Source organism: Leopardus geoffroyi, chromosome B2, assembly GCF_018350155.1.
Source record: "Leopardus geoffroyi isolate Oge1 chromosome B2, O.geoffroyi_Oge1_pat1.0, whole genome shotgun sequence".
NCBI classification, from domain to species: Eukaryota; Metazoa; Chordata; class Mammalia; order Carnivora; family Felidae; genus Leopardus; species Leopardus geoffroyi.
The window spans coordinates 1,968,831-1,988,699 of NC_059332.1; the positions used below are offsets into that span (position 1 = coordinate 1,968,831).

The 19,869-nt window shown below is 48.0% G+C and overlaps 4 protein-coding genes across 13 annotated transcripts in view; 2 read left to right on the forward strand and 2 right to left on the reverse strand.

Moving 5' to 3' along the window:
• PGBD1 (piggyBac transposable element derived 1) overlaps positions 1 to 4,729 on the reverse strand; it is a 28,983-nt gene extending 24,254 nt beyond the window's left edge. The window contains exons 1-2 of one of the 4 annotated variants that reach the window (XM_045500429.1): positions 4,616 to 4,729; positions 596 to 989 (exon numbers count right to left, since the gene is read on the reverse strand). In XM_045500429.1, coding sequence (XP_045356385.1) covers positions 596 to 982 — 387 coding nt within the window. In that variant the 5' untranslated portion in view covers positions 983 to 989; positions 4,616 to 4,729. Of the gene's footprint in view, positions 1 to 595; positions 997 to 4,487 lie in introns of all 4 variants that reach the window. The other 3 variants (XM_045500428.1, XM_045500427.1, XM_045500430.1) reach the window with 3 other exon arrangements.
• Positions 1 to 4,932, forward strand: part of LOC123609455 — a 36,407-nt gene extending 31,475 nt beyond the window's left edge. The window contains exons 2-3 of one of the 4 annotated variants that reach the window (XM_045500526.1): positions 3,099 to 3,420; positions 4,193 to 4,932. In XM_045500526.1, the coding sequence (XP_045356482.1) occupies positions 3,326 to 3,420; positions 4,193 to 4,793 (696 nt within the window). In that variant the 5' untranslated portion in view covers positions 3,099 to 3,325 and the 3' untranslated portion in view covers positions 4,794 to 4,932. Of the gene's footprint in view, positions 1 to 2,721; positions 3,421 to 3,628; positions 3,978 to 4,192 lie in introns of those variants that run through there. The other 3 variants (XR_006717778.1, XR_006717780.1, XR_006717779.1) reach the window with 3 other exon arrangements.
• Positions 1 to 19,869, forward strand: part of LOC123609414 (zinc finger protein with KRAB and SCAN domains 4-like) — a 455,099-nt gene that overhangs the window by 413,752 nt on the left and 21,478 nt on the right. The window lies entirely within an intron of this gene.
• Positions 10,713 to 19,160, reverse strand: ZSCAN26 (zinc finger and SCAN domain containing 26). 3 transcript variants are annotated; one of them, XM_045500453.1, is made up of 4 exons: positions 19,079 to 19,160; positions 16,002 to 16,481; positions 15,562 to 15,679; positions 10,713 to 12,029 (listed from the first exon to the last, which is right to left on the reverse strand). In XM_045500453.1, exons 2-4 carry the CDS (start codon positions 16,419 to 16,421, stop codon positions 11,137 to 11,139), a joined length of 1,431 nt encoding a protein of 476 aa, XP_045356409.1. In that variant the 5' UTR covers positions 16,422 to 16,481; positions 19,079 to 19,160; the 3' UTR covers positions 10,713 to 11,136. The 3 variants fall into 3 exon arrangements, with proteins under 3 accessions (XP_045356409.1, XP_045356408.1, XP_045356407.1); XM_045500452.1 differs by having other exon boundaries at positions 18,897 to 19,146; XM_045500451.1 differs by having other exon boundaries at positions 15,945 to 16,481; positions 18,897 to 19,080.

Below are 19,869 nucleotides of genomic sequence, written 5' to 3' on the forward strand. Positions count from 1 at the left end.
AATAAATAAACTTTAAAAAAACAAAAAAAAGAGACGAAGTCACTGTTCCAGATTCAAGGAGACTAAAGAGGCAATTAAATGCAACATAGGTTGCTGGACTGTGTCCTGGATCGGAGTAAAACTGCCACAGAGAACACTACGGAGGTGACCTGGCAGAACGCGAACAAGGACTACCGTGCAGATGGTAGTCCATGATAATTTTAATTTCCCAAAAGTTGATCTTTGTATTCCAGTTATACAAAAGAACGCCCTCATTCATCAGAAATACACACTGAACACTGAAGTGTTCAGAGATAAAGAAGTGTAGTATCTGCAAATAACTCTCAAATGGTCGAAAAAATACTGCATGAGTGTGTCAGTGTGTGTGACACGCAGAGAGAGAGGAAAGGGGGTGGCTTGCACAAGAAAAGGCACATCATGACACAGTGTCAACAGCTAGGGAGTCTGGGTGAGCAGCAGACAGTTCTCTGTACTACTTTCCCAGATACTTCTGTAAGTTATAAATTATTTTTAATAATTAAAAAAAAAGTTAAAAATTAATAGACAAACGTTCCCCACTTCTCCTCCCATGCCACCGTACACATCCTCTTCCAACCTGCTGTCCTGTGTCTTTCTCCAGACCCTCCAGCGCCGTCACCACCTCGTCCCCGCTCTCCGGATGGTGCTCCCGCACCCAGGCCTGGAGCTCGGCGGGCAGGACGGTCAGGAACTGCTCCAGCACCAGCAGCTCCAGGATCTGCTCCTTGCTGTGCGTCTCGGGCCGCAGCCACTGGCAGCAGAGTTCGTGGAGTTGGGCCAGAGCCTGGCGGGGCCCAGTCACATCCCGGTAGGAGAACTGCCGGAAGCGCAGGCGGCACAGCTCCTGGGCGTGGCAGCTGCTTTCCCAAGAGCTGCACACCTGCTCCCAGGGGGAGTCCTCCTCCTTCACTGTCACACGGCTGTCTGCACCTTCAGGTGCAGGGCCTGGCGCAGCTTCATCCATGGTGAGCCTAAAGACTTAAAGGAAAAGGTTCACTTAGCCCAGGTTCACACTTCAGAATGTTTTCCAAACGAACGTCTGAGGCATACGAATGGATCAGTAACAGCACAAAAGCAGACATTCAGATCTGTGGCACAGAAGAGACAACCCAGAAACGGACCCACAAACCTCTGGCCAACGTATCTTTGACAAAGAATATCCAATGGAATAAAGACAGCCTCTTCAGCAAGTGGTACTGGGAAAACTGAATGGTGACACGCAGAAGAATGAACCTGGACCACTTTCTTACACCAGACACAAAAATAAATTCAAAATGGAGGAAAGACCTAAACGTAGGACAGGAAGCCATCAAAATCCTCGAGGAGAAAGCAGGCAAAAACGTCTTTGACCTTGGCCGCAGCAACTTCTTACTCAACACATCTCTGGGGGCGCCTGGGTGGCGCAGTCGGTTAAGCGTCCGACTTCAGCCAGGTCACGATCTCGCGCTCCGTGAGTTCGAGCCCTGCGTCGGGCTCTGGGCTGATGGCTCAGAGCCTGGAGCCTGTTTCCGATTCTGTGTCTCCCTCTCTCTCTGCCCCTCCCCCGTTCATGCTCTGTCTCTCTCTGTCCCAAAAATAAATAAACGTTGAGAACAAACAAACAAACAAAAAACAAAAAAACAAAAAAACACGTCTCTGGAGGCAAGGGAAACAAAAGCAAAAATGAACTACTGGGACCTCATCAAAATAAAAAGCTTCTGCACAGCAAAGGAAACAATCAGCAAAACTAAAAGGCCACCGACAGAATGGGAGAAGATATTTGCAAATGACGTATCAGATAAAGGGTTAGTATCCAAAATCTATAAAGAACTTATCAAAGTTAACACCCCGAAAAACAAATAATCCAGTGAAGAAATGGGCAAAAGACATGGACACACACTTTTCCAAAGAAGACATCCAGATGGCCGACACATGAAAAAATGCTCAACATCACTCATCGTCAAGGAAATACAAATCAAAACCACAATGAGATATCACCTCACACCTGTCAGAATGGCTAACATTAACAACTCAGGCAACAGGTGTTGGCAAGGATGCAGAGAAAGGGCAACCCTTTTGCACTGCTGATGGGAATGCAAACTTGTGCAGCCACTCTGGAAAACAGTATGGAGGTTCCTCAAAAAATTAAAAATAGTACTACCCTACGACCCAGCAATTGCACCACTAGGTATTTATCCAAAGGATATTAAAATGCTGATTTGAAGGAGCACACCCACCCCGATGTTTATAGCAGTGTTATCGACAATAGCCAAATTATGGAAAGAGCCCAGATGTCCATCAACTGATGAATGGATAAAGAATACGATGGAGTATTATTACTTGGCGATCAAAAAGAATGAAATCTTGTCATTTGCAAGATTGGACTGAAGGGTATTATGCTAAGTGAAATTAGAGAAAGACAGATATCATATGATTTCACTCATGTCAAATTTAAGACACAAAACAGACGAACACAGGGGAAGGGAAGCAAAAGTAATATAAAAACAGGGAGCGGGACAAAACATAAGAAACTCTGTTTTTTAAATGTTATTTTATTTTTTAAAATTTACATCCAAGTTAGTTAGCATAAACATAAGAAACTCTTAAATACAGAGAACAAACAGGGTTGCCGGAGGGGTTTTGGGTGGGGGGGTGGGCTAAATGCACAAGGGGCATTAAGGAGGACACTTGTTGGGATGAGCACTGGGTGTTATATGTAGGACATGAATTACTGGATTCTATTTCTGAAATTATTACTGCACTATATGCTAACTACCTTGGATGTAAACTTAAAAAAAGAAAAATAATTTTAAAAATGGATCAGTAAATTCGAAGAGCTTCCAAATTCTATGAAACATACTTGTATTTTTGTCCCCACTGTAAGTCATGCTCAGAAGCTGAGCCTGCTTGCCTATACTACCAGTGAAGTTAATGAGAAGTATATCCTGACCCCTGAGGGGGGTTGATCCAGGAGGTAAGGGATGTGAGGGAAGCAGAGTAAACAAGAAGATGCTTGAGCAGCCTACACTCCAGCTGGAGAGAAGAGAACTTCATCCGTGGAGGAATCCTAACATACTCTCTCATCTGTGTATTTCCCACAGAATATTCCACCTTAAATGCAGGGGAGGTAGACTGTTTACAAAGTCTCCTGTCCTCTAAAACTTCGTATGATGAGATTCTGTCACTTCTGTCATCAAAAGGTGGAGTCTACTTGTCCTTCCCTTGAATCTATGCTGGCCTGTGACTTGCTTTGGCCAAGAGAATACGGGAATAATCGTTCTGCAAGAGGAAGTGCTTACAGCTCTTGGCACACTGCCACGAGACTGCCATGCATAGGTCATGTGGATTGGAACCCAGGTGCCCCCAACTAAAGCCCAGCGGGGCCTTGTTCCCAGCTGATTCACCACCTGAGTGCAACCACAGGTAAGTCCAGCCATAGAAGTGCCCAGTCAACCCACAAAATCAATGAAAAGTAATAAGCTGAGGTGGTTTTGAGCCACAAACTTTGGTGTTTTAATTTTTAATTTTTTTAATGTTAAGAATAGACCATTGAAACACATCCTTCAAGTTCTTCTCTCTCTCTCTCTCTCCTTACTTTCTCCTTGTATGATCTCATTAATCACAATTTCAGTTCTATTCCAGGAACACTCAAATCTCTGGCTGACTCCACCTGCCTTTTACATTCCAGACTCACGTCTTGACATGACAGTAGGATGCCTCCAGCTTCCAGCCTCTCCTGGGTCGTAATTTCAGCACATCCCAAACTGAAATCAAAGTGCCCTCAAAGCTGAACTCACTGTTTCCCCCATATTTCCATTGGCATCACCACCATCCTCCATGCATTCAGGCTTAAAACCAGCCCCTGTACAATATTATTCTGAGTCCAGTCAATTCTTCCTCCAAAACGCCTCTAACAGCCATTACTTCCCTTTTATTCCCCTATTACCATTCACATGGCAATAAAATTTGCAATACAGTAATTTTCTGTGTCGTATCCCTGCCCCACAGTCCACTCTATTATGGGTTAATATTTCCTAAAGCACAGTTGGGACCTTGTTCAACGCATCTCCCCCACCAAAGAGTTTCAACTGCTCCTTCTGAACTAAATTCACACTCCCCAGGACCTGCCCTTCCCTGGGCTTTTACTGGTTTGTCTGTCACTGGATAGACATCTGAGCACGTCTTTATCCTGCAGGAATGTTAACCCCGGAATGAAAGACAGCCCGGGCCCCCTAGACAGCCCTCGCCTTCGCAAACTCCGCATCCCGGCCACGCTGACTGCTCAATTTCTATCCGCCCGCCTTCTCCTTCGCGGCCAGGACTGCCCTTCCAGGAGGGCCGATTTCCCAAGTCCCAGCGCAAACACCTCCCTGAAGCTCAAGTCCACACAGGGAAAACCGGAGAGCGAGCCCGACCAGCCACGTCCACCCGGTCCCCCTTCGCCGGACGCCCGAGGACAGGGGCTCCCGTCCACACGGTCCAGCGCCCACCTGGTGCCCGGTCGGCGCGGCGGGTGCAGAATGCTCCGAGGGCTCCCGCAGCCCAGCACACGCCCCCACCCACCCCCCGAGGTGGCCTCAGGCACCCCGGAGGCACTCGGCTGCCGCTCAATACGTACTTGTCCGACTACCGGTCAGTCCACCAAAAGCCCAAGGACCGCGCTCAACGAAGACGTCACGGTCTGCACGAGCGCGAGCCTCCCAGCAGCCCAGAGGCCGAGTCTCCACAGCTCTTTCTTCCGCCCCACGGGCAGTCGAGTCTCGGCTTTTCTAGGATCGCGGTCCCGGCCTCTCTAGGATGGCGGCCGCGCTTCTCTCTGGTGCGCCGGGAGGACCCCGTCGCTCCTTCCGCCCCGCGCAGGCGCGTCCCGACGCCCCGCGCCCACCCTCCTCTCTGTAAATCTTTTCAATTAAAAACGAGACGGCAAAGGCAAAACTGAGACTGTTTAGGATCTTCTCAGGCTGCTGGTTAGACAGATAAATGAACAATTACAAAATAAGAAGGACAAGTTCTTAAAATTTAAGTATGCAGATTATAGAAACTCAAGTTGCATGGAGACTGTAAGATGAAAAGTGCACCATCCCTAAGGTCAACCATTGTTAATATTTTGTGTGTGTTTTCCCAGGACGCCACCAGCCACATAGTAGCACTCAATAAATATTTATTGAGTGAATATGGACCTATAGGATCACCATAGGGTTTTGCACCTCAGCTTTTTCGGTTAAGATGGCTGGGAGATCTTTCCATAAGCTTATTGATTAACAGCTAAATAATATTCCATTGTATGGATGCACCATAATTTACCTAACTACCCCTGTTTTATGTGTACATGTATACACATATGCGTGTGTGTATATGTAGGGGTGTGTGTGTGTGTGTGTGTGTGTGTGTATACAGTAAGTAATGGTGCAGAGAACATTCAGTATCTTTACATGCTTATAATCCCAGGTTAAATGCTACACATTGGAATTGACCCGTTAAAGAGCATGTGCTTTTAACATTTTATATACAGATCCCCTGGTTAATTTTTAAGGGCACTGCTGTTTAAAGTAAAAGAAAAATCTAACAGAAAAATCCAGAAAAATGTGAACACGGCTGTTCACAAAATCAGAATTATAACTGACCAATTAACATATAAAAAGATGTTCAACTTTGACAGCAAAAATATTTGGTAAAACCACTTAAAAGGTACCAGCTTGGCAAATCAAAAGAGTAATTCCCAGGGTTGATGTGGGTATGAAAAATGTGGGCATTTTCACAGACTGCTAACACGAGGTGTAGATTAGTATAACCTTTCTGGAGGACTACCTGGCAAATGAATCAAAAGCCTTAGAAAATATGCCTATCAGGTGCTTGGATAGCTCAGTGGGTTAAGCATCTCTTGATCTCAGCTCAGGTCTTGATCTGAGGGTTCAGAAACCCAGTCAAACTAACTTAAAAGAAACCTTTAACAGAAGGAAACAAGGGTATTCCCTGGGCTCCAGGACCAGCTGGGAGCACAGTGGACCTCAGAAGCTTAGAGCCAGACCTGCTTCTCCTGTCTCTGAGCCTTCATAGGATCCTAGCTTCAGGACTTGCCTTCTTTATTTCTTGCTGGGCTGGTTTGTTTCTATTTAGTTTTTATGTGATCATAAAAATGGTTCGAGCTCTAGATTAGTTTCTTATCCAAATGCCTAACAGAGACCAACCAGAATCTGATCCAGTATCAAACTTCTGGGGGTATCCAAATGACCACACCTGGCTTACAGGTCCCCTCTTGGTCCAATCCTCAGTGGTCAGAGAAGGATCACGTGGCAAGCTGCCAACTCAGGATTATGGCAGATCTGGACTAGAATGGACTGGGAAGATAAGCAAATTGATTGTACTTTTCTTTTACAAAGAAAAATTGTTCATGATATTAAGTCCAGTGAGAAAAGTTAAGTGTTTCTATGCTTCAGTATCTCAAAATACATTATTAAGAGATTATATCTGGACCATGAACAGGATGATTTGCTTTCTTTATATTTTTCACAGTTTTTACAATTTATGTGAATTTCTATCATAAGTAAACATGAGTTAATTTATTAAGAATTTATGAAGATACAACATGGACAATTATGATATATTAAAAATCGAGCAGAGGGGCGCCTGGGTGGCTCAGTGGGTTGAGCGTCCAACTCCTGATTTCGGCTCAGGTCGTAATCTCATGGTGGATGAGTTCGAGCTCCACATCAGTCACCATGCTGACAGCACGGAGCCTGCTTGGGATTCTCTCACTCTGTCTCAAAATAAATAAACTTTAAAAAATACAAAAATTAAATTGAGCAGAAACTATCAATAATCACAATTAGTTTGTACATATATACACATACACACACACTGAATAGTGATTATTTTGATAGGTGAAAGGGTGATTTATTTTTCCCTTTCCTATTATTTCATGCTAGTTTTATAACAGCACATTTATTAATAACATTATGTTTTTTAAACCAGAAAGTAAGCAGGAAATGAAGACACACAAGGACTTTCATTCCACTACTGTTTGAATATTACAGGATACTATCCCAACAGAAATGCTGATCGGTAGAATTTGTTTTTCAGATTTGTTTTAGAGAGCTGTAATACAGCTCATACTTTCTGGGTTCCTGCAGTCTAAACAGACTTCCAACTTTGCTTTAAGAGTGTCTAAGATGTGTTACATTGTGGGGTGCCTGGGTGGTTCAGTGGGTAAGCGTCCAACTTCAGCTCATGCCATGATCTCATGGTTTGTGAGTTTGAGCCCCGCATGAGGCTCTGTGCTGACAGCTCAGAGCCTGGAGCCTGCTTCGGGTTCTGTGTCTCCCTCTCTGTTTCTCCCCCACTTGCTCTCTCTCTCTCTCAAAAATAAATAAACATTAAAAAAAAATTTTAAAGATGTGTTGCATTGTAAGCAAAACTTTCATCAATACCTGTTATAACATCTGCCCTTTGTTCAATGTTTCTGTATTTAATTTTTAAAAATTTTTAAATGTTTATTTCATTTTTGAGAGCATACGTGTGAATCAGGGAAGGGCAGAGAGAGAGGGAGACAGAGGATACCAAACAGGCTCCATGTTGACAGCAGAGAGCCCAATATGGGGCTCGAACCCACGAATCGTTTGATCATCACCTGAGCTGAAGTCAGACACTTAACCGACTGAGCCACCCAGGTGCCCAATGTTTCTGCAATTTTCAAGAATAGATGAGGAAAGCAGATTATTAAAAGATACCTGTATTGGGCACCTGGGTGGCTCAGTCAGTTGAGCGTCCAACTCTTGGTCTCAGCTCGGGTCATGATCCCAAGGTCATGGGATGAAGCCCCGGTTCGGCTCCATGCTCAGTGTGGGATTCTCTCTCTCTTCCTCTGCCCCTCTCCCCAGCTTGCTCTCTAAAACAAATCTGAAAAACAAATAAAAAATAAAACCTACCTGTATTCTACATTCGTGTCTAGGCGGTTATGGGTGTGCCCCGGGGGTACCTATGAGAACACCATTTTTCCCCTGGGACCGTGAGAGGAATGAGCTCACTTCAGATGCCAGTGAATTTAGAACCTTTATAAATTTATACTGCGTGTACTATAGTATCACCAGAAAAAAACACAGAAGTAAAATTTCCAGATATTTAAGGGTAGATCATTCTTCATACTTCATACATTCTTGTCATTGTCACTGCTTTTTCATGGGAATAATGACAACATTCTCTGTTCTTTCCTTCTTAAACTGAACAGAATCAAACAGACTTAAACCAGGACATGGAGCTGAGTGCTTATGTACTAACCTCAGCACAGCCCTCAAAACACACAGGGGAACATCCCTGATATCAACTCAATTTTACCCATAAAGGCAGAGAAAAAGACTTCCTGAGGGATGGCATAGGATTGTGTTTCCATGAAATACCAAAGTGCCTGAAAAATTGCACTGTTTTTGGGGCGCCTGGGTAGCTTGGTCAGTTGGGCATCCAACTTGGGCTCAGGTCATGATCTCACAGCTCATGGGTCTGAGCCCCGCATCAGGCTCTGTGCTGCCAGCTCAGAGCCTGGAGTCTGCTTCAGATTCTGAGTCTCCCTGTCTCTCTGCTCCTCCCCTGCTCACACTGTCACTCTCTCTCTCTCAAAAATAAACATTAAGGGGTGCCTGGGTGGCTCAGTCGGTTAAGTGGCCAACTTCAACTCAGGTCATGATCTTGCGGTCTGAGAGTTCAAGCCCCGTGTCGGGCTCTGTGCTGATAGCTCACTGCCTGGAGCCTGCTTCTGTTTCTGTGTCTCCCTCTCTCTCTGCCCCTCACCATTCGCACTTTGTCTCTCTCTGCCTTTCAAAAATGAATACATGTTAAAAAAATAAAAATAAACATTAAAAAAATTTCTTTAATAAAAACAAGTTGCACTGCTTTGGGGGCCCTGTGTGGCTCAGTCAGTTAAGCGTCTGACTCTTGGTCAGTTCAGGTCACAGTCTCATGGTTCATGAGCTCAAGCCCCATGTCCGGCTCTGCACTGCTTGGGATTCTCTCTGCCCCTCCTCTGCACATGCTCTCTCTCTCTCTCAAAATATAAATAAATTTTTAAAACGTTGCACTGCTTCTCCCACAGATTCTGTCCTCCCCCAGGACATGGTACGTGTCCCCCAGGACATTGCTCTCAGTTGGCCTGCATACAGCCGGATGCAGGACGAAAGGAAGTGGGTCAAAGACTGCCAAGTGCCTGTTCTGGCCTTCATGCTACCCTTTCTTCTTAGTGACAGAAGGCTGATTTTCAGCTGGGCACCCTGCAACCCAGAACAAGACACTCTCCAGACTCCCTTTCCTAAGTTTTGGCGTGCGACATATGTACTTACAGGACGCTTTTTGCAGAAGGCTGGCTTAACTGTGAGGGATCTGTTGTCCCACCTGTCTGCATCTCGCGTGTGATGACTGGAGCTTCGGCACCACCAAGGACCATGTGACCACCTCAAGGGCTGATGGTGTGCACTAGCATGTTGGAACAGAAAAGCAGAGGGAGGGTCCCTAGCGGTGTCATGGAACCACTTTATCAGTCCTGGACTGCTTATCTCCAGATTATTCTGAGAGAAAAACAAGCTTTCATGAAATCACTCCTACTTTTTTTCCGTAATCTATATGCAGCTGAACTAGATAGATCCTCAGCCACACACGAGGCCTCACTCCTGTGGCAGACTAAGAAGTCTTCCCCAGACACTACACCCTAAGCAGCTACTGCCGATCAGCAAGCAGTGATGATGCTTCACGAGTGGACTCCCTGAAGCTTACTATTCTTATCATTTCCGTGACATTTTGGTATTCACAGTACAAAGATCATGATCTCCTCCCAGCTGACTTTATGGTTTGCTTCCAAAGGATTCCAGAACAAGCAACATTTTAAAACTGCATTATCAGGGGCGCCTGGGTGGCGCAGTCGGTTGGGCGTCCGACTTCAGCCGGGTCACGATCTCGCGGTCCGGGAGTTCGAGCCCCGCATCGGGCTCTGGGCTGATGGCTCGGAGCCTGGAGGCTGTTTCCGATTCTGTGTCTCCCTCTCTCTCTGCCCCTCCCCCGCTCATGCTCTGTCTCTCTCTGTCCCAAAAATAAATGAACGTTGAAAAAAAAAAAAAAGTTTAAAAAAAAAAAAAAACTGCATTATCAGGGCGCCTGGGTGGCTCAATCGGTTAAGCGCAAGACTTCAGCTCAGGTCACGATCTCATGGTCCGTGTGTTTGAGCCCCATGTCGGGCTCTGTGCTGACAGCTCAGTGCCTGGAGCCTGCTTTGCATTCTCTGTTTCCCTCTCTCTCTGCCCCTCCCCTGCTCACGCTCTGTCTCTCTCTCAGAAACAAACATTAAAAAAAAAATTTTTTAACTGCATCATCAGTATTAAGGGAAAACGGTCTAATTTCTTTCCCCATTTCCTAAACAGTGTCTATGGAGGACCCACTATCCTGACACTGAAGTTTGTATCAAGTAAGACAGTTACTACCTGGATTCACTCAGCACTATTCATTCACATGACTTATAAAATCTCTCCCACAGTTTAACCTGGATTTCTAACCTGAATGAGTGAAGTATTGTAGCAAGACTAGGGGTGGGAAATGGTAAAATTAGGTCATCTTTGCTTTCTAAAATGCTTCTGCAGATGGTGGGGGGGGGGGGGGATGCCAGTAGGGGGTGATTAGTAAAACCACTGGGGGAAAATGTCCACCATTAAACCTGCACTTTAAGACACCTTTAAGAGTGGTATATTTCCAAATGTCATTAGTTTTATTTTACAGGCATTGTTGCTGCACCAGATGTAAAATTATCAACCTGCTCTTGTTCTGTTTAAGCCTATAAATCTGTGGATATGTGACTTGCTGCTGACTTCAAAGCCCTAACTCAATCATGAGGCTCTCTACTACCTGGAGATGCACAATCAAGCATTTACCATGTTAAAGGCTCAGAGAAGTCCTGCAGTAAAGAATGCTCTTGTTCCCATGGTACCCTCTAGGGTCAGATCTCTATGGGCCAAGGCTGAGCACAAGTGGATGCGCACAGCCTCCCGTGTGGCACCCCCCCCCCCCCCGAGTTCTGTGAGGCTAGAATTGGCCGCACTGACTCTTCCTGACGTGCTGTCTGCTTGTCGACATCCTGTCTGTGATGGTCTCCGCAGAGAGGACGCCCCGTCAAGCCATACTGTCTTTGTGGTGATATCTCTGATGCTGAAAAAGCCCCGACCTCTGCCTGAAGGCTTCTCCGCATTTGTTACACTCATAGGGTTTTTCTTCCTTGTGGATCCTCACGTGCTGAGCCAGGTGGGAGTTTAGGCGGAAGGCTTTCTGGCAAATGTCACACTTGAACGGCTTCTCTCCGGTGTGAATCCTATGGTGTCGAATGAGGTCTGAAGTCAGACTGAAGGCTTTCCCACACTCGTTACAGCGATGGCTTCCGGAGTGGCTGTGGGTCCTCTGGTGGTGGGTGAGGAGAAGGGCCTGGCTGAAGGTTTTCCCACACTCCTGGCACTCACAGGGCTCCTCCTGACTGTGGATCCTCTGGTGCCGGTTGAGGTGGGAGCTGCGTCGGAAGGTCTTCCCACAGTGGATGCACAGGTAAGGCTTCTCTCCAGTGTGGATCCGGAGGTGTTCCAAGAGGCCTGTGTTCTGGCTAAAGACCTTCCCGCACTCTTTGCACTGGTGAGGCTTCTCGCCAAGATGGATTTTCTGGTGTCTGACAAGGTGTGAACTCCTCTGAAAGGCTTTCCCACACTCGTGACACTGATGACCTTTCTCTCGAGAGCGGATTTTCTGACGTCCAGTAAGACCAGCACTGGGGCGCGCCGCAGACTTCCCTCGCGTGTGCGCGCCTTCGTGTGTGACCAGGTCCGAGTGGTGGGTGAAGCCCTCCCCACGTTCTGAGCATTTATACTCGGGCTTCTCCTTGGGCTCGACCCGCTGCCTTTCCAAGTGAGATTCCTCAGAACGAGGCTCTACGGGTTCAGATACTGTCCTGGCTGATTCCACTCCTCCACAAGAGTCTGTCTCTGCAAATACCTTCCTGTTCTCAACCCTGGTCTTCTCACCTGAAACATTAAACATATATCACCAATTACTTGGTTTTTGATGCTTTGGGAAAGGAACTTGCATTTAGGAGGAATAAATTTAAATTTTTTTTTTTTTAACGTTTATTCATTTTTGAGACAAAGAGAGACAGAGCATGAATGGGGGAAGGTCAGAGAGAGAGGGAGACACAGAATCTGAAACAGGCTCCAGGCTCTGAGCTGTCAGCACAGAGCCCGATGCAGGGCTCGAACTCATGGACCACGAGATCATGACCTGAGCCGAAGTCGGACGCCCAACCGACGGAGCCACCCAGGCGCCCCTAGGAGGAATAAATTTAAAGCAAGCCGTGTATGCTGGTAGAAATGCTGTGGTTGTGTGTGTCTGCACAGGACATACGTGCAAGGGGACACAAGAAACTGTTAACTGTGGCTGCTCGCGGGAGGTTGGGGATTGTGGTAGGAGGCAGCTTATCCCCATTGGTTTGAACTTTATATGTGATATGCACAGCACACAGTTAGCAAACAAGGAAACAGTCTTAAAAGGCTTGCCTACACGTTCTTCAAAATGGTTTGTCAGCTGGAGTATAAAAAAATGAGGTCAGGGCACCTGGGTGGCTCAGTTGGTCGAGCGTCCAACTTCGGCTCAGGTCATGATCTCGCAGTTCATGAGTTCGAGCCCCGCATCGAGCTTTGTGCTGACAGCTCAGAGCCTGGAGCCTGCTTCAGATTCTGGGTCTCCCTCTCTCCGCCCCTCCCTGCTCACGGTCTCTCTCCCTCCCCCTCTCTCTCTCAAAAATAAATAAACATTTAAAAAAAAATTTTTTTAAAGTGAGGTCAACTGAGGGGCGCCTGGGTGGCGCAGTCGGTTAAGCGTCCGACTTCAGCCAGGTCACGATCTCGCGGTCCGTGAGTTCGAGCCCCGCGTCGGGCTCTGGGCTGATGGCTCAGAGCCTGGAGCCTGTTTCCGATTCTGTGTCTCCCTCTCTCTCTGCCCCTCCCCCGTTCATGCTCTGTCTCTCTCTGTCCCAAAAATAAATAAACGTTGAAAATTCTAAAAAAAAAAAAAATAAATAAAGTGAGGTCAACTGAGGACCTTGGGGCTCACAAGGGAAAGCACCGGAAATGAAGAAATGTGGACACAGTGCCCACTGTATCACTGTTTAGCTGTGTAATCTTAGAAAGGTGATTTAAACCCTCTGGGCTCAGTGTCCTCCAGTGAATCAAAACCACTGGACCACAAGACCTTGAGGGTGACACGAAGTTGACAAAAGTGTCTTGGACTTTCCCGATACGCTTGGACAGCAGCAGCTGCCTTCCTGTGCAGTTCGACAAGACAGGGGACCTCGGTGCTGGGATGATTAGCTCACGTTTCTGGTACGTGAAAGACCGTAAGCAATGTCTGCCGATAACACCCAAGCTCAGGCCCGCAGGCACAGGCGGGTGAAGAGGACAGGAGTGAGAACAAAGATGCAAAGCGAGAACGACAGGCAGGAGCCATTGTAAGCAGCAGGAATAACCAGCCAATGCGAGCTCATCAGTGTGGGCCACAGAAAGCAGCAGGCAGTGTAAGGTGAGAGCATGCGAGGGTCAGTGTAATGTGGACGACTGGGGAGGAGCCGCCAGAGACCGCGGGTCCCGTGTGGGGCAGGAAGACTCAGCGGGACAAGCCACTTTGTGTGTGTAGGCCCTCTGCAGGAGGGAGGCCGCCCACAGGGGAGGGAGGGGTTACAGGAAGACAAGAGCGATCCTTTACCAGCCATGATGTAAGGACATAAGCACTAAAAAGAGGGGAATGTCTTGAAACCAGAAAATAACTTGAACTTTGAGTGTAAAATAGCATTTTCAGCAGACCCAGAGGGCAAGGAACAGCGTCAAGGATCTACTGTGACTGCATTTACTTGTTGCATTTCAAATAGTGCCCATGATGGATGACAGGGCCTAAATTCATTTCCGCAAGGCTGTTCACAAAAGTCAGGCCCCTCTCTTTCAGCTACTTTGCTCGGCAAATTTCCATTAGGCGGACCTTTGAACAGACTCAGAAATTGAACAGGGGAGGTGGAAAGAAGGGAAAAGAAGGTTTAGAATCACAACCAGCCATTCATCACACATTTACTGAGGGTCTGTTCGACCCAGGAGCCATAGCAGACTCAGGACACAAAACGATGTCCTGCCCTTTTCTGGCAGGAGAAAAAAAGACATGAACCAGCAACAATACGACGTGGTCAAATGGGAGAAATCTTGGAGCTCTAGGAACACGGGTCCTTTTGCACAGAAAAGTCGCCCAGGTTTGGAGGACCTTGGGAAGGTTGAGAAAGGGAGGTCTAAGGCCCTGAAGGAGGAGTACGAATTAGGGAAAGCGAGGACAAATTACTCCAGACAGAAGAAACGTGGCAGGAGAAACTCAGAGGGGACAAACAGCAAGGAGCAAGTGGGAAACCGAATGTAGCTCAGCATGAAGGGGACCCACGGTGTGATAGGGTCACAGGGGGAAGGACAGTCCTGATTTGTCCAGGACTCAGGGGACATGCAGTGTGATGGGGCCACGGGGGGACAGACCATCCTCATTCGTCCAGGACTAAGGGGACCCATGGTGTGATGGGACCACAGGGGGACGGACCGTCCTGATTCATCTGGACTAGGGACCCGTGGTGTGAGGGGGCCACAGGGGAACAGACTCTGGGGTTTCCCAGGACATGGAACCGTCAGCGCTAAAAGTCTCAAGCAAACTGGTAAAGTCAAGCTCATAGATGGGAGGCTGAGAAGGCAACAGACACCACCGCCAGGGAGGCCTCTCTCACTGCCTGCTGGAAGTCACTGCAGGTGGTAGGTTTCTTCTTGGTTTTATTTCTTCCTCTTGATCATGGAATTTTTCAAATGATAAAAAAAACATATGTAGAAAGAATAGCATAACTCAGCTCACTGAAGGGTTTTAGGGACGGGAACAGCGTTAATGAATCTAACAGTGGAAATGATGGAGAAGGAGCAGGAGGGAAGAATCCCAGCGAAGCACGGAGATGACACAAGTAGCAGGAAGCAGGACTGTAAGGCCGGACAGAGGGGGAGAAACGTAAGCAACAGAAACAAGAAAGGCGGATTTCAACGACGAAGACAATAGAGTAAAAACTAACCTAGGTGACATTTGGAAATAAAAGTGATAATTATACAGTAATTTGAAGGAGACAAGAAAAAAATGAGCAACGGAGCACGGGCTGGGTGAGAAACCAGCCATCCTTTCTTTATTCACCCCTGCAGTGAAGGAGGGAAGGAGAAGGCCAGGGCAGGAGAAGTCCTGTTTTGGCTGAACACAAACACCACGGAAAGGATGGGGGGAGATGTGGGGGGACGAGAGTCCTCCAGTCCTGACTGTGGCGGTGACTGCATCACGGACTGTCTTCCTGTCTGAGGAGACAAACGGACCAAACTCTCAGAGTGAACTCCACCACGTGGACACCACACCTCAACAGAGCCACCTCAAGACAAACATGGCAGCGGGGCCTCGGAAGGGACGCCGATGCCCACCTCTCGCCCGCCCCGAGACGCAGCTGCTTCTTACCCTTGTCTCCTTCAGGCTCCAGAACTCCACGCTCCGGCGGGGTGCGCTGCCCCCGCACTGCTTCCACCGGGGCTGCCGCCCCCGCCAGCATCATCTGCTCTTCAGCCTGGCCTGGGTCCTAGGGACATGCGGGGACATGCAGGGACAGTTAGGGACCTGTGGGCTGAGGAGGAAAGTGCTGTTCAGAGAGCCACTCCCACGTGAGAAGAAGAAGGAGAAAGCCCAGGGGACAAAGAAGAGGCTGGGGAAGCGGCACGGCCGGTCCCTCCCAGGGGACAGCAGGTGACGCCGTGGGACGAGCCGATGGCTCTGAGCACCGGACAGGAAAGAACCCGAACAGGAGCTCCGCAGGCCCTCCCGGGGTGCCCAGCTCATGCCCTCGCCTCCGGCCCCAGGTCCCAACTCCTGCTTTCCTGCAAAAGGGCACATCTGGTCCTCACCGCCTGCTTTCCCGCGTCTCCAAGCTCTGGCTGCAAATCCTCCAGAACCACCACCACCTCGTCCCCGCTCTCCGGGTGGTGCTCCCGCACCCGAGCCTGGAGCTCGGCGGGCAGGATGGTCAGGAACTGCTCCAGCACCAGCAGCTCCAGGATCTGCTCCTTGCTGTGCGTCTCGGGCCGCAGCCACTGGCGGCACAGCTCGCGGAGCCGGCGCAGCGCCTCCCGGGGCCCTGTGGTCTCCTCATAGCGCAACTGCCTGAACTGTTTGCACAACGGCTCCTGCCCCAGGCCTGTGCCGTCTCCTGGCAGCCGGACTCCCTGTTCCCCAGTAGAGTGGGGATCCCCCTTCATGGTCCGAAGCACCTCCTTCTTCAGATTCAGAGGAGCTGGGGAACGGGCGCCGAGCGGTGCTGTCGCCATCCCCAGTGTCAGCGTGTTTGCTCTCTGTGCTTCAGAAAACTTCCTTTTGATGGTCTCCTCCTGAAAATGTAAAACCAAGAATCACGGAAACAACAACAGTAGTAGGAACAATAAAAACAACAGCAACACGCCTTGGTTGGGCTTATACATTTGCAATAATCGCTATCAAATTTTCTTTCTCTGAAACAACCATTCCTAAAAATGGAACACACATACAGAATGAGAAAACCCTGTTCTACAGAAGATTGCCGGCTGACAGAGCAGGAATAACACATCTGAAAAATCACCATTTTGCAGCTTGATGAAATAACCAACTGAATCAAGGACCACATGGGCAAAGGCACTGGGCAAAAGAACTGGGTAAAAGGGCATTCTCACGGTCTCAAAGAACCATCATGCTAACTGTGTATTAATTACAAAGGGAAATAAATGGAGATGTCTGGCAGCCACAAACCTAATCAAATGATCAAGCCTGGCAACAACAACAGACAACTACTGACCTTCTGCCTTATCACTTATGCAGCATTTTCACTAAATATTCAACATGAATCTAATAATGAGGAGACTTTTTTTTTTTTTTTTAATTTTTTTTTTTCAACGTTCATTTATTTATTTTTTGGGACAGAGAGAGACAGAGCACGAACGGGGGAGGGGCAGAGAGAGAGGGAGACACAGAATCGGAAACAGGCTCCAGGCTCTGAGCCATCAGCCCAGAGCCCGACGCGGGGCTCGAACTCCCGGACCGCGAGATCGTGACCCGGCTGAAGTCGGACGCCCAACCGACTGCGCCACCCAGGCGCCCCGAGGAGACTTTCTGATAAATCCCAAAGGAATCTTATCTACAACAGACACGGACTCCTCAAAACAGTCGATTTCACATAAATAAAAAGTATTGTTCTGGATTACACAGACATCTAAATGAATTGTGAAAAATGGCTCCTGGGTTTAAAAAGAGCTAGGGGCGCCTGGGTGGCGCAGTCGGTTAAGCGTCCGACTTCAGCCAGGTCACGATCTCGCGGTCCGTGAGTTCGAGCCCCGCGTCGGGCTCTGGGCTGATGGCACAGAGCCTGGAGCCTGTTTCCGATTCTGTGTCTCCCTCTCTCTCTGCCCCTCCCCCGTTCGTGCTCTGTCTCTCTCTGTCCCAAAAAAAAAATAAATAAACGTTGAAAAAATAAATAAATAAAAAGAGCTATAAAACCCAGTTAGGCTCCAAATACAGCTTGCTGTTATATAGTCCAAGATGTGTGCGTGGTAAGTCCCAGCTAACACATACATATATGTTTTTTTCTTTTGGTCAAAAAACGGACCTAAGATACAAAAAGTCAAATCCAGAGCACCTGGGTGGCTCAGTCGGTTAAGTGTCCGACTTTGGCTTAGGTTGTGATTCCCCAGTCCGTGGGTTCGAGCCCCACTTCTCGCTCTGTGCTGACAGCTCAGAGCCTGGAGCCTGCTTCGGATTCTGTGTCTCCTTCTCTCTCTGCCCCTCCCCCACTTGAATTTGGTCTCTTTCTCTCTCAAAAAAGAAAAAAAAAATTAAAATTTTCTTATGACTAGTGAACTTTCAGTTCCTCAGACTTTGAATGCTCTCCTGTTCCTGGGTCCTCCCACGTCTTACTCCTTCCTGGAACACTCTTCATCGTCCAATTTTCTCATTTGTGCCCACACACCCTTCATGTCTCAGCATAATGAAACTATAAGCCAGCACAACTGTTGCATGTACTCTTTTTTTAAATTTTTTAATGTTTTATTTATTTTGGGGACAGACAGAGACAGAGCATGAGCAGAGGAGGGGCAGAGGGAGGGAGACACAGAATCCGAAGCAGGGTCCAGCCTCTGAGCTGTCAGCATAGAGCCCGACGCGGGGCTTGAACTTACGAACCGCGAGATCATGACCTGAGCCGAAGTCAGACGCTTAGCCGGCTGAGCCACCCAGGCGCCCCATAACTGTTGTATGTACTTTACGAAAGTTATGCATTTAATCCTCACACAACTGCATCAAGACACGAGTGCAAATTTCACTCTACAGAGCAAGGTACCGGGACACGGACAGCTAAACAACTGACACAAGGTCCCAAAGCTCAAGCTCAGATCTTTCCTTCAGTAGCCCTTGCAGCCGCAGGCCAAACCCTTGGACTGATCGTTGCCTCCTTTCTCACAATGCACGTCTGCTCCAACAGCAAAGCCTGCTGGCTCCACCTTCCAGGTAGGTCAGCAATCTGGCCGCTACTGACCACTTTTCTGGTTCAAGAGCCCCTCGGGTCTCATCTCATCGTGAGTCCCCAACTACAGATGCCCCCCAAAACCTCCACACCACCCCGCACACTGAGCCCCGCCCACGGTGGCCTGGTGGCCTGGCTACTCCTCCGGTGCGTCAAGCAGGCGGTTCCCTCTGCCTGAAAGCTCGTCCCCCAAAGGCCACATCGGTCTCACCATGTCCTTCAGGTTTCTGCTCCAGTACCAGCCTCCGGGGCTTACCTTCGATAGGGATTTAATACTGCGCTCAGGGGACGACGCCTGTGCAGCCGACGCTGTGCCCAGTTCAGCGGACATCTCCCGCCCGGCTCCTTCGTCGCCGAGCGTTTCCCTGCACCCGGGGCCCCACTGCCCCCCAGTCTCGGCCGCAGGCCCTCCCAAGCCCCAGCACTGACGCTACGCACCCGACAGCTGACGAGCAGGCGCAGCCACGCTCGCTCCGGCACCGTCTGCGCTACGCGCCGAGCGCCAACACCCGCTCCCCAGCGCGACGTCGCTTCCGCTCTAGGCACGCGGAGGACCGCGGCTCGATGGTGTCCGGCTCAACCCGCCCTACCGCGGCGTGCAGGTGCGCGCGCGGGCTTTTCTCTTTTTTAAGCCGGACTTAATTTCCTTCAAATAAAAACAGGCTAGCCCAGTTCAGTGTTTCCCTGACGAGCCGTCGTTTCCACTTTGCTGCTTCATAAATTAAACATGGTCACATACTTTTCTATGTCTCCCCGATTTAAACAGTCGTTAAACACATGGCCAAAAAAAAAAAAAAAAAAAAAAAAAAAAAGTCAACGCATGGGGTTTTTCCCCTTTTTTCATAGTAGCAAAGATCTGAAGATTAAATTGAACAATGAAAATGTATTTGAACTGGAATATTTAAGGTAATGAAATTTAAGTCTATTACTGTAAAAGGATAATCTACAATACTTTGCAATGAATGTAGGTTTCAGGGGAAAAAGCATTAGATATCACTTTACCGAAAATTCTACAGAAGAATACAGAATGTTCCCTCTTGTTCATTTTACCAAAAACTGTATTTAGAGTCTTTGAATGAGATAAGTCCTTTTAAAAATCTAAACAAACGTTTGATTAATTAATAGTTTTGAAAAATCATTAAATATCATACTAATTGTTTTATGACAGGTAATTTATTCAGTGTCTTCAGCATTGAAATGATCAGAACCAAAGAAAAAAAAAAAAAAAC